The 13,276-nt window shown below is 43.7% G+C and overlaps 1 protein-coding gene and 1 pseudogene across 2 annotated transcripts in view; one reads left to right on the top strand and one right to left on the bottom strand.

Annotated features, from left to right (window-relative positions):
- The window catches only part of LOC106573039 (5'-nucleotidase domain-containing protein 3), a 43,349-nt gene extending 31,717 nt beyond the window's left edge, over positions 1 to 11,632 (bottom strand). Inside the window, exons 1-6 of the mRNA XM_014147662.3 lie at positions 11,064 to 11,632; positions 8,982 to 9,166; positions 6,407 to 6,481; positions 5,172 to 5,227; positions 3,965 to 4,055; positions 3,468 to 3,605 (exon numbers count right to left, since the gene is read on the bottom strand). Of these exons, the coding sequence (XP_014003137.1) occupies positions 3,468 to 3,605; positions 3,965 to 4,055; positions 5,172 to 5,227; positions 6,407 to 6,481; positions 8,982 to 9,166; positions 11,064 to 11,388 (870 nt within the window). The 5' untranslated portion in view covers positions 11,389 to 11,632. The remainder of the gene's footprint in view (positions 1 to 3,467; positions 3,606 to 3,964; positions 4,056 to 5,171; positions 5,228 to 6,406; positions 6,482 to 8,981; positions 9,167 to 11,063) is intronic.
- LOC106573132 (endoplasmin-like) overlaps positions 11,387 to 13,276 on the top strand; it is a 31,156-nt pseudogene continuing 29,266 nt past the window's right edge. The window contains exon 1 of the transcript XR_014381033.1: positions 11,387 to 11,403. The product of XR_014381033.1 is annotated as an endoplasmin-like (transcript). The remainder of the gene's footprint in view (positions 11,404 to 13,276) is intronic.

The raw sequence follows: 13,276 nt of genomic DNA, 5'->3' as shown, positions 1-13,276 counted from the left end.
CGTGCCCTCTTCACGACTGTCTTGGTATGCTTGGACCATGTTAATTTGTTCGTGATGTGGACACCAAGGAACTTGAAGCTCTCAACCTGCTCCACTACAGCCCCATCGATGAGAAAGGAAGCATGCTCAGTCCTCCTTTTCCTGTAGTCCACAATCATCTCCTTTGTCTTGATCACGCTGAGGGAGAGGTTGTTGTCCTTGCACCACATGGTCAGGTCTCTGACCTCCTCCCTATAGGCTGTCTCATTGTTGTCGGTGATCAGGCCTACCACTGTTATGTCATCAGCAAACAACGATGGTGTTGGAGTCATGCCTGGCCATGCAGTCATGAGTGAACAGGGAGTACAGGAGGGGATTGAGCATGCACCCGAGGGGCCCCTGTGTTGAGGATCAGCGTGGCGGATGTGTTGTTGCCTACCCTTACCACCTGGGGGCAGCCCGTCAGGAAACCCAGGATCCAGTTGCAGATGGAGGTGTTTAGTCCCAGGGTCGTTAGCTTAGTGATGAGCTTTGAGGGCACTATGGTGTTGAACGCTGAGCTGTAGTCAATGAATAGCATTCTCACATAGGTGTTCCTTTTGTCCAGGTGTGAAAGGGCAGTGTGAAGTGCAATAGAGATTGCATCATGTGTTGATCTGTTGGGGCGGTATGCAAATTGGAGTGGGTCTCGGGTTTCTGGGATAATGGTGTTGATGTGGGCCATGACCAGGCTTTCAAAGCATTTCATGGCTACAGACGTGAGTGCTATGAGTCAGTAGTCATTTAGGCAGGTTACCTTAGAGTTATTGGGCACAGGGACCATGGTGGTCTGCTTGAAACATATTGGTATTACAGACTCGGACAGGGAGAGGTTGAAAATGTCAGTGAAGACACTTGCCAGTTGGTCAGTGCATGCTCGGTGTACATGTCCTGGTAATCCGTCTGGCCCTGCGGCCTTGTGAATGTTGACCTGTTTAAAGGTCTTACTCAGATTGGCTGCGGAGAGCGTGATCACACAGTCGTCCGGAACAACTGATGCTCTCATGCATGTTTCAGTGTTACTTGCCTTGAAGCGAGCATACAAGTTGTTTAGCTCCCTTTGTAGTCTGTAATAGCTTGCAAGCCCTGCCACGACCGATGAGCGTCGGAGCCGGTGTAGTACGATTTGATCTTAGTCCTGTATTGACGCTTTGCCTGTTTGATGGTTTGTCAGGAGGCATAGCGGGATTCCTTATAAGCTTCCGGGTTAGAGTCCTGCTCCTTCAAAGCGGCAGCTCTACCCTTTAGCTCAGTGCGAATGTTGCCTGTAATCCATGGCTTCTGGTTGGGGTATGTACATACAGTCACTGCGGGAAGGATGTGGTGTACTCCTCAATGCCATTGGAAGAATCCCAGAACATATTCCAGTCTGTGCTAGCAGAACAGACCTGTAGCTTAGCATCTGCTTCATCTGACAACTTTTTTATAGACCGAGTCACTGGTGCTTCCTGCTTTAGTTTTTGCTTGTAAGCAGGAATCAGGAGGATAGAATTATGGTCAGATTTGACAAATGGAGAGTGAGGAAGAGCTTTGTACGCATCTCTGTGTGTGGAGTAAAGGTGGTCTAAAGTTTTTTTCCCTCTGGGTGCACATTTAACATGCTGTTTTAAATGAGGTAAAATGGACTTAAGTGTCCCTGCATTAAAGTCCCCGGCCACTAGGAGCGCCACCTCTGGATGAGCGTTTTCCTGTTTTCTTATGGAGGTATACAGCTCATTGAGTGCGGTTTTAGTGCCAGCATCGGTCTGTGGTGGTATGTAGACTGCTACGAAAAATACAGATGAAAACTCTCTAGGTCGATAGTGTAGTCTACAGCTCATCATGATATACTCTACCTCAGGCGAGAAAAACCTTGAGACTTTCTTAGATATCGTGCACCTAGCTTTTGTTTACGTATATGCATAGGCCCCCGCCCATGTCTTACCAGAGGCTGCTCTTCTATCCTGCCGAGAGTGTATAACTCACCAGCTGTATGTTCTTAATGTCGTCGTTCAGCCATGACTCTGAGAAACATAAGATATTATAGTTCATGTCCCGTTGGTAGGATATACGTGCTTTCAGTTCATCCCATTTATTTTCCAGCGATTGAATGTTAGCTAGCAAGATGGAAGGTAAAGGCAGATTAGCCACTTGTCGCCTGATCCTCACAAGGCACCCTGATCTTTTTCCGCAAAATCTCAGTTTCCTCTAGGATTTGCCTGTGCTGAGCTCCATTTCGTTTTTTTTTTTTTTTAATCCTGAAAACTCCCCAGTCCTTAACGATTACAAGCATATCAAAACCATGATGCATCCACCACCATGCTTGAAAATATGGAGGCAGTTACTCAGTTATGTGTTGTATTTGCCCCAAACATAAATAAGGCTTTGCGTTTAAGCCAAAAAGTGTATTCTTTTTTTATTTAACCACTATTTTACTAGGCAAGTCAGTTAAGAACAAATTCTTATTTACAATGACGGCCTGACGCTGGGCTAATTGTGCGCCGCCCTATGGGACTCCCAATCATGGCCGGTGTGATACAGCCTGGATTCGAGCTATTGTTCTGAGATGCAGTGCCTTAGACTGCTGCGCCACTCGGGAGCCCCATGTTTATTTGCAGTATTACTTTAGTGACTCGTTTTGGAATATTTGGAATCTTCTTTTCACGCTGTCATTTAAGTCATAATTGTGGAGTAACTACAATGATATTGATCCATCCTCAGTTTTCTTCCTTCACAGCCATTGAACTCTGTAGCTGTTTTAACCTATTCAACTCTGAGTGGTTGTTTTGGACCTGGTACCAGAAAATAGAAAAGTGATATATCATTTGAAAGCTACAGCCCTTATCTTTTGGAAATCGAACTCAAATCTTACTGCTGGCAATGCCGTACGAATCCTTGAATGGGACAAGAAGTTAGAAATTCCCTCATCTGTCTGTGTCTTATTTTAAATAACTATAGCTTCAAAGCCCTGATTGCTAAGGTCATTTTAAGATGTCGGCTTGAAGATCCGTTCAGCCGTTTTGGCACAGTGACTGACTACCCAAACCAAATGCAATTGCTATCTAGCGGACGACCTGGGAATCAAACAGGGTTTATTTACATCAAAGGATAGGTAGAGCCTTCCGCTTTCTCCTCACATGTACAGTAGTATATCATTCCTGTAAGATGAAAAATGAAGGCAGAAGCTCTGCACTTAATATTGCTGTGTTCCTATGGGAATTTGCGCATGTTTAGAGCTCCACCATCAGGTAAAATTTCTGATCTTTGTTTTCATTTAAAACCTTTTTGAACAGTAATTGGTCTACAAGCAAATTTGAAAGGAGATTCTCCATTGAACATGATTCTAACTAGTCCAGAAATAGGCTTAATCTGTGTCTGGGAAACTGCCCCTCCCTATGAGTTTCCCCCACTGGCTGCAGTTCCAGTCCAAAGAAGGTGTCTTTGGAACACCACTGTTCTGGTCTCTTTACCTTGACGTCTTTGTAGAGGTGGACAGGCTCGTAGTCGATGTTGTGCTTCATAAAGTAGTCATTAACACAGCACAGTAGGTTCATCTCTGGAAGGGAGAAGATATCCATGAACTGTTTCATAGTGTGGCCATGGGAACTCTGTGGAGGATAGAGGGGAGATTAGAGATCAGATAGGACAAGGCACTAGTAAAGCGAGGTGTTACTAGGGTATGCAAAACAGAAGTGTATCCCTAACCTCTGCCCACAGAAGTACATTTTGTAGATAGTTAGCTAGCACATGTAAGATTTGGTTCTGGGCTCACTGATTACCTATAACTGGGCTCCACAGGGTAGAAACGTAATACTACAGTATCGTGTGCCTGACTGTAGGGGTGAAAAGAGTTAATGACCGGAGTGACTGGGATAAACAGAGTGGCCTTGCTGCAAAATGTAAAGGGGTAAATGAGGCTGATCTGTATATAGTGAATGTGGAAGGGTGGAGATGAGATGAGCCCTACCTTGCCATAAAAGTCACTCATATTCTCCAGAGGAACGTGGCAGCCGTCGTACATGGCAATCACCTCCTTGTCTGGCACCGGGTGAAGACCCCTACATGTGACAAGAGAACACTTACAGACTCATATTAAGCATCTCCAATCCAAAATGAAATCGAGAAATCGGCTTCCTATTTCACAACAAAGCCTCCTTCACTCTCGCTGCCAAACATACCCTCGTAAAACTGACTATCCTACCGATCCTCGACGATGTCGTTTACAAAATAGCCTCCAACACTCTACTCAGCAAACTGGATGCAGTCTATCACAGTGCCATCCGTTTTGTCACCAAAGCCCCATATACCACCCACCACTGCGACCTGTACGCTCACGTCGGCTGGCCCTCGCTACATATTCGTCGCCAGACCCACTGGCTCCAGGTCATCTATAAGTCTTTGCTAGGTAAAGCCCCGCCTTATCTCAGCTCACTGGACACCATAACACCCACCCGTAGCAGGTATATCTCACTGGTCATCCCCAAAGCCAACTTCTCCTTTGACCGCCTTTCCTTCCAGTTCTCTGCTGCCAATGACTGGAACAAATTGCAAAAAATAAAATAAAAAATAAATAAATGATTTGCTGAAGTTGGAGACATAACTCCCTCACTAACTTTAAGCATCAGCTATCTGAGCAGCTTACCGATCGCTGCAGCTGTACATAGCCCATCTGTAAGTAGCCCATCCAACTACCTACCTCATCCCCATATTGTTTTTATTTACTTTTTTGCTCTTTCGTGCAAGTAGAAATACTAGTGTGCATCTATCACTCCAGTGTTAATTTGCTTAATTGTAATTACTTCGCTACTATGGCCTATTTATTGCCTTACCTCCTTACTCCATTTGCACACACTGTATATAGATTTTTCTATAGTGTTATTGACTGTACTTTTGCTTATTCCACATGTAACTCTGTGTTGTTGTTTTTTTGTCGCACTGCTTTGCTTTATCTTGGCCAGGTCGCAGTTGTAAATGAGAACTTGTTCTCAACTGGCCTACCTGGTTAAATAAAAGGTGAAATAAAATAAAAATGTAAATAAAAACAAGTTTGTGCTACCATTCACACAAGGAAGTACCTAGCCCCATACACTTCCAATATGCCACTCCATCCATATGTTTAATCCAAAAGTGTGTTGAATGTAAAGGTATTGATTGTAAACTGTGATAGTACATACCTGTATACTGTTCCCAACTGGATATAGTGAAAGGCATCTATCTTCATCAGTAATGCCTGGAACAAATAATTGATTTACACAAATTAGAAAAAGATTGGCTGACAAGTGCCAATCACAAATGTAATATTCACACAAGCAGTGATATAAAGCCTTACAACCGCTACAGATAACTGGCAAAATAAAGGAAACACTATATAACCAAAAGTATGTGGACACCTGCTCGTCAAACATCTCATTCCAAAATCATAGAAATGAATATGGAGTTGGTCCCCCTTTGCTGCTATAACAGACTCCACTCTTTTGGGAAGGCTTTCCACCAGATGTTGGAACAATGCTGCGGGGACTTGCTTCCATTCAGCCAAAAGAGCATTAGTAAGTTCGGGCACTGATGTTGGGTGATTAGGCAGGGGCTCACAGTCGGCGTTCCAAATCATCCCAAAGTTGTTCGATGGGATTGAAGTCAGGGGTCATTTGAAGGCCATTCAAGAATCGTCTAGAATGTCATTGTATGCTGTAGCGTTAAGATTTCCCTTCACTGGAACTAAGGGGTCTAGCCCAAACCTTGAAAAACAACCCCAGACAATAAGTCCTCCTCCATCAAACTTTACAGATGGCACCATGCATTAGGGCAGATAGTGTTCTCCTGGCATCCGCCAAACCCAGATTCGACCATCGGACTGCCAGATGGTGAAGCATGATTCATCACTCCAGAGAACGCGTTTCCACTGCTCCAGAGTCCAATGGCGGCAAGCTTTACACCACTCCAGCTGATGCTTGGCAATGCGCATAGGGATCTTAGGCTTGTGTGTGGCTGCTCGGCGATGGAAACCCATTTCATGAAGCTCCCGACAAACAGTTATTGTGCTGACGTTGCTTCCAGAGGTAGTTTGGAACTCGGTAGTGAGTGTTGCATTCGAGGACAGACGATTTTTATGTGCTACGCGCTTCAGCACTCGGCGGCCCAGCTCTGTGAACTTGTGTGGACTACCACTTCACTGGCTGAGCTGTTGTTGCTCCTAGACGTTTCAATAACAATAACAGCACTTACAGTTGACTGGGGCAGCTCTAGCAGGGCAGAAATTTTACGAACTGTCTTGTTGGAAAGATGGCATCCTACGTTGAAAGTCACTGAGCTCTTTAGTAAGGCCATTTTACTGCCAATGTTTGTCTATGGAGATTGCATGGCTATGTGCTCGCTTTTATACATAACATGTTATAACATCAACCATGCTCACCTTTTGGACGTCATAGTGCAGTCCCCTGACAACAAAGTTTGGGATGTACTCGTACTCACGCAGGCCCTCAGGGTACTAAAGAGGAAGGAAAATAGATGTTATCAGAGCTTTGAGTGGAACACAAATGTGTCATATCAACCAATTGAGAAGTGTGCAGAGTCTATTGAAAAAGTTAACGTCAGTGTCATTCAATCATTGAAGAAAAACTCATCATGGAAGACCTTGAAAGGAATTGAAAGGTAAGAGACTCCAGAGAATTTCCCACGACTATGAAAAAATAATTTGTCAACTTGAATGGGTGACACTGACACCAAATAGAATATCTCACTATGGAAGAAAAACTGTGAGTGTTGAATCAAATGGAGAGGGAGAATTGTCAAGGTTACGAAAAAGACGAGGCCTGACTGTGGTCGGTCAAGTAAAACAGAATTACATAGCCTAATAAAATAGCTTTCTGTTACTATGATTTCATTGTCACATGAAAGAGCAGAGGAAAAGCAGAGAAAAAGAAACCTGATCAGATTTGTTAATGCTGTCTTGTCAACTCCTATGATCTGGCATGCCAAGGACTAGAGGAGCTGTTTCTGTCTTCTTACCAACTCATATGTGCCCAACCGGCTCAATTCGGTCTTATGTAGCAAAATATGACATTTTGTTTATTTTTTACATTGGATAAAAGTAGAGACTGAGAGCTACACAATGGTATATCATACACTACAGTTAAGGAACAATGGGAAGGTAATTCTGCTTTGAAAGTAGATAAACTTGTAACCTCACTTTTGAGAAAATGTCCTATGAATGTTTTGGTACACCTACTGGAGAGCTCTTCTTTGTCTACACCTATTCAGCATTGTTCACACCCTCTTAAGCTTTAGCCCCACCCATCTCTTTAAGGGTTGATCTGAGCGTTCTGTCCTAACAGCAGTCAAGCACCCAAGCTAACGTTGGCTAGCTTGCTAGCTACTATCAGACACAAATAAGAGAAGAGCTCAGTGACCACTTTACTTGCCCTAGCAGAGCTGGTTAGGCAGTTTCTATGCTATCCAGAGCGTTGGTGACTGCAACTATACTGCTGGCAACAATTCAATATTTTTTGCCAACGTTTACTGACACCGGCCATATTCAAAGGGTGGTAAGCGTTCGTAAATTTGTCAGTTATTCTGTGCTCTGGTACACTCAGATGAGAGCGCTCTGAAATCGGAGTAGATATCTGGTAAATTCGCTCTGGCTAAGTCTGTCAACAGTTGTTGCAGTGACATTAACATTCTACTTGCATAGAGTGGAGTCTTTTGTTAAGACATGTTGCTAGCTAGCTAAACAATTAACCATAATTCCAAATCATGACGTTACTACCCTGCATGAATCTGCAGGTAGCTAACCAACCAGGTTCAATGTTAGCTAGCTAACATTAGTCTATAACTAGCAAAGCAAATGGCTCTGAGATACAAATAATATTGCCACACAGATCATACACGTAACATTAGCTAGCGAGCCAGCCAGCCAGCCAGCCAGCCAGCTAACTAACAGTATATTAACTTGAAATGAAAACGACTTTGACAAAATTAGAAACGTGTAATATCTGAAAATGTAGCCAGCTAGACTATCTTATCTGTATACATGGATGGACACTTCCCTCTCTGCCACGGATGCCATGGTTGCCCTTAATTTGAAGAAGTAATCCAGAGACAGGCGTTTTCTTTATCTCCTTAGAATATGATAGCTAATTCCACTGATTTCAAAACTCTGTCCTCCAGAAAGTGGAGAGCAACACTTATGCAGTTCTACTGTGCAATATATGTTTTTAAAAGCCACGTTAGACAGGATTACCTACACATGACCAGCTCAAATAGACAGAAGGGTGCTACATGGCAGACCAATCCGAACTCATCTCTCGGCATGTCCAGCCCACTCGTTATATCAGCCAATCATGGCTATAGCGGGAAGGTTGCTCCCTTTTTCTGTAGCTAAACGAACTAGGGTCGTAATTTAACAATTCATTCGTATTTACAGAAGGCATACATGTTTGTTATTAAGGCACATGAAAGTTCACATGTTCAAAAGGCATTCCTGCCAAAAAAGGTATTCAAATGGCTCTCCTGCGAAGTAGTGACGCGCGACATGTGCCTAGTTTCCTGAAACAAGTCACATATGGTTATTGTCATGCCAGTGGCAGTTTGGCATGATAATGACTGTAGGAGATGGCTACACAGCACAAATAGATTTGGAATGACAATGACCAGAACATTTGGCTATTTTGTATCTGCTGTCTTGCCAAGTCCTATTGATAAGACAGCACAAACATATCTGGGACACCAAGCTAGAGGAACAGACTCTGGTCCCAGATCAGTTTGTGCTATCTTGCCATTCATTGTCAAGCCAACCTTGGCCCCAGTGAGCAATTGGCAATATGGCACAAACTTGGTATGACAATTAACATAAGTGTTGTTAAGAGAGCACTAACAGATCTGGGACCAGGCTACTGTTCCTCTGCTCTACCTCTTCATCACCTGTCACATGAAAGACCCCTCTGCTACGGATCTGAGTTCAGCCTAGACTGGAGGAATAGACTACGTACCCTGTGCTCCTGGATGAGGATGTCCCGTGCGATGTTGAAGATGAGGGTGTGGAGGTGTCTGGAGTAGAAAGCCAGGGTGTAGTCATAGTCAAACCCATAGATCTCTATATCGTGCAGACTCATCTCATTATTGGCAAAGACAGTGTTGGGGTTCACACTGTTCTTGGATATCACTGGGATCAAGGCTAAAATAGAAGGAAGAATAGGGTGAACTCAACCTTTCTTGCTAGTTGTGTTGTATCAATGTAAGCTAAATCTATTTCCACTGACTCTGCAAATTAATACAGGCCTCTGTCTTTCCCATGCCCTTCATGACTCTAGTCATGAATCATGACTAGAGTTGCAAAGGGTCGGAAACTTTACGGTAAATTTCCTTGGGAAGTTAAGCCCTGGAATTTTGGGAATTTTGCTTAAATTCATCAAAAAAAGTTAGCTTATAACAGTGAACCTTTTTTGTGGGCTTATACATAAGGCAGTTCTAGGTCTGTGGCATATTTTGATTAAACTATCCCCAATTCAATGGAATTGCAACCCTCTGCATGCACAGTATATTCTTCCATCACATGTACAGCTGATTCTCAAGATCCTGCACACTAATGAGATGCTATTGAGCCCACACTACTACACTGTCTGAGCCAAGGACTACATGCTTTCTGGTAAGTTTTGATTACAATACTGGGTGGGGTGAATATTTTTTTTGACATACATCATTTTTTTGTTAACTAGTAAATAGTAGCCTACAGCAAAGTGTGTTAAACCTGTTGGGGTGTAGGGGGCAGTATTTTCACAGCCGGATGAAAAACGTACCCAAATTAAACTGGTTACTACTCTGGCCCAGAACCTAGACTATGCATATTATTAGTAGATTTGGATAGAAAACACTCTGACGTTTATAAAACTGTTTGAATGGTGTCTGTGAGTATAACAGAACTCATATGGCAGGCAAAAACCTGAGAAAAATCCAACCAGGAAGTGGAAAGTCTGAGAATTGTAGTTCATTTGATTCTCTATCGAAACTATAGTTTCTGTGGGGTCACGTTGCACTTCCTAAGGCTTCCATTGGCTGTCAACAGCCTTCAGAAAGTTCTTTCAGCATTCTCCTGTCACTGGGCCGAGTATAGGAACTCAGTCAATCAGTGGACTGCCTGTGGATAAAGGGATTGGATATGCACGAGCGCGCCTTTCCTTCTTGAATGAATATGCTATTGTCCGGTTGGAATATTATCGCAATTTTACGTTAAAAATACCATAAAGATTGATTTTAAACAGCGTTTGACATGCTTCTAAGTACGGTAATGGAACATTTTGACTTTTCGTCTCTGGTACCGCGCTCGCGCGTTATGCCTTTGGATAGTGCTCTGTACGCACAAACAAAACAGAGGTATTTGGACATAAATATGGATTATTTCGAACAAAAACAACATTTCTTCTGGAAGTAGCAGTCCTGGGAGTGCATTCTGACAAAGATCAGCAAAGGTAAGAGAATATTTATAATACTAATTCTGAGTTTAGGTGACCCCGAACTTGGCGGGTGTCTGTATAGCTTGCTGTGATGGCGAGTGTAACTGCAAAAACCCAACATACAGAGAAGGGTTTTTAAGAGCTTGGTGACCCCTGGCCCCTTCTATGTTGGACACGATGAGTCCACTGCCCATTTGCTGGATTTCAAAAGCCTGTATTCCAGAGACTACGGGAGGGACAGCAAGCAATCACTGTGTGAAACAACATGCCAGTGTCACAGTCTATGTCTATTCAGTCAGTCAACCACAGTTCAGGATACCTTTGACAGTGTGCCATTGACAATGGTCACCAGCAGGTGAAATGTCCAGTGTCTCTGGTACAATAATAAGTACTTGTAAGTGGTAGCTACAATAATAGGTACCCGTTTTTAACTGGTACAATAACTGGCATACAATAAGTACTTATTACTGACATGACACCCCTGGTACAGTAGCTAGCTAAATGAAAGTTACACAACGTCTTTCAAAGGAATATGCTACAGAGTAATGAGTTATTGGACAAAATTGTTTTGCATCCTAAACCACACTTGTTTACATTGAATTCAACAAATGCATGCCCTACCTTCGGTCTGTTTTTTGGTTTCGTTGTAAATAGACCACAACCAGTTGGTCATGTCCTGGCCACTTGCGGAACTGGTACACATAGTAGCCTCCCTATAGTTTCTGGCACCGGATTGTTGCGCCAAAACCTTCCCGGTGACCCTACCACGGAACACTGCAGGGACATTCATATCCAATAACCGAACAAGTCGAGTCTTCTGCGGCGCCCGATCGACGAGGTGTAGTGGTGTTCGGTGCGTATGTAAGTAGTTGTAGCAAATTAACAACTTCTTCTTATTATTATTATTATTTAACAGACTACACAAGTACAGTGACAACGACGTCATGACTAGTCGCCTTCGGTTTGTCAGTAACCAGCGTGTAGGTCGTGGGCTCTAGGTAAATGCACTCGGTTAGAGCACTCTTCTGTAAATACAGAAACCGAATCGGTCCATGCTCTTCCGTGGCTACGTCACTTCCTTGGTTCCACTCACAACACCGTAGATATAGATAGAGGACTAATTGTTGTATCTGTGAAATTATAGCGTCTGCGATGGCATGGGCAGAGCCATTGAGGCTGTCTCCATGGTGAAGTAGTAATGTTTCTTCTTCACGATTGGCTGATGACCCAGTTGGACATTATTCCAATAGGGTCACCAGGAGGGATCAGCCAATGAAGTTGGAAGTACCACCCAGTCGACTACGTTATAATGGTGGAAGCCCTCAATGGCGCTGCCCATGCTAATAAATAGCGTTTTGGCCACTTAGAGGCTTCTATCATTGTCTATGGTCAACACTCAAAATGACAGACCTTATTCTTCTTAAAAAGTAGTATAGTGTTTTGCAAACAAACGTTAGAGGTGCGTGCCGCCACCTATTGGATGGGGTGACAACGGATCAACTTTAATAGGGGAAGGGGAAGGGGGAACAAAAATTAAAGCTTTCCTCCTTGAAGCGGATTCAAATGTCTACTCAGATACCAACACAGGCTCAGGAACCTGAGAGGGGGGAAACTCTTCATTCATTATTCCCTGTAACGTTTTCTCCTTGAAGTCCTGAAGATCCCAAAATATTTTTGACACCTTCACGATGATTTCTATTATAAAAAATAAAAAAATGTTTTTGTTTGTCCAGTATAATTTATAATTTGCGCAATAAACGCAACAAAGTCTACCTTCTTCACTATTAATCAAATGTATTTATATAGCCCTTCGTACATCAGCTGATATCTCAAAGTGCTGTACAGAAACCCAGCCTAAAACCCCAAACAGCAAGCAATGCATGTGAAAGAAGCACAGTGGCTAGGAAAAACTCCCTAGGAAAAACTCCCTAGAAAGGCCAAAAACCTAGGAAGAAACCTAGAGAGGAACCAGGCTATGAGGGGTGGCCAGTCCTCTTCTGGCTGTGCCGGGTGGATATTATAACAGAACATGGTCAAGATGTTAAAATGTTCATAAATGACCAGCATGGTCAAATAATAATAATCATAGTAGTTGTCGAGGGTGCAACAAGCATGTCCGGTGAACAGGTCAGGGTTCCATAGCCGCAGGCAGAACAGTTGAAACTGGAGCAGCAGCACGGCCAGGTGGACTGGGGACAGCAAGGAGTCATCATGCCAGGTAGTCCTGAGGCATGGTCCTAGGGCTCAGGTCCTCCGAGAGAAAGAAAGAAAGAGAGAAAGAGAGAATTAGAGAGAGCATATTTAAATTCACACAGGACACCGGATAAGACAAGAGAAATACTCCAGATGTAACAGACTGACCCTAGCCCCCCGACACATAAACTACTGCAGCATAAATACTGGAGGCTGAGACAGGAGGGCGCACAACCCAAGGGGGGGCGCCAACCCAGACAGGAAGATCACGTCAGTGACTCAGCCCACTCAAGTGACGCACCCCTCCCATGGACGGCATGGAAGAACACCAGTACGCCAGTGACTCAGCCCCTGTAATAGGGTTAGAGGCAGAGAATCCCAGTGGAGAGAGGGGAACCGGCAAGGCAGAGACAGCAAGGGCGGTTCGTTGCTCCAGCCTTTCCGTTCACCTTCACACTCCTGGGCCAGACTATATTTAATCATAGGACCTACTGAAGAGATAAGTCTTCAGTAAAGACTTAAAGGTTGAGACTGAGTCTGCGTCTCTCACATGGGTAGGCAGACTATTCCATAAAAATGGAGCTCTATAGGAGAAAGCCCTACCTCCAGCCGTAGTATCAGTATTAGTATCTCAGGATCCC

This window comes from Salmo salar, chromosome 16 (genome assembly GCF_965601325.2).
Source record: "Salmo salar chromosome 16, fSalSal1, whole genome shotgun sequence".
In the NCBI taxonomy this organism is placed as follows: Eukaryota; Metazoa; Chordata; class Actinopteri; order Salmoniformes; family Salmonidae; genus Salmo; species Salmo salar.
This window is presented reverse-complemented; position numbering and strand designations above follow the sequence as displayed.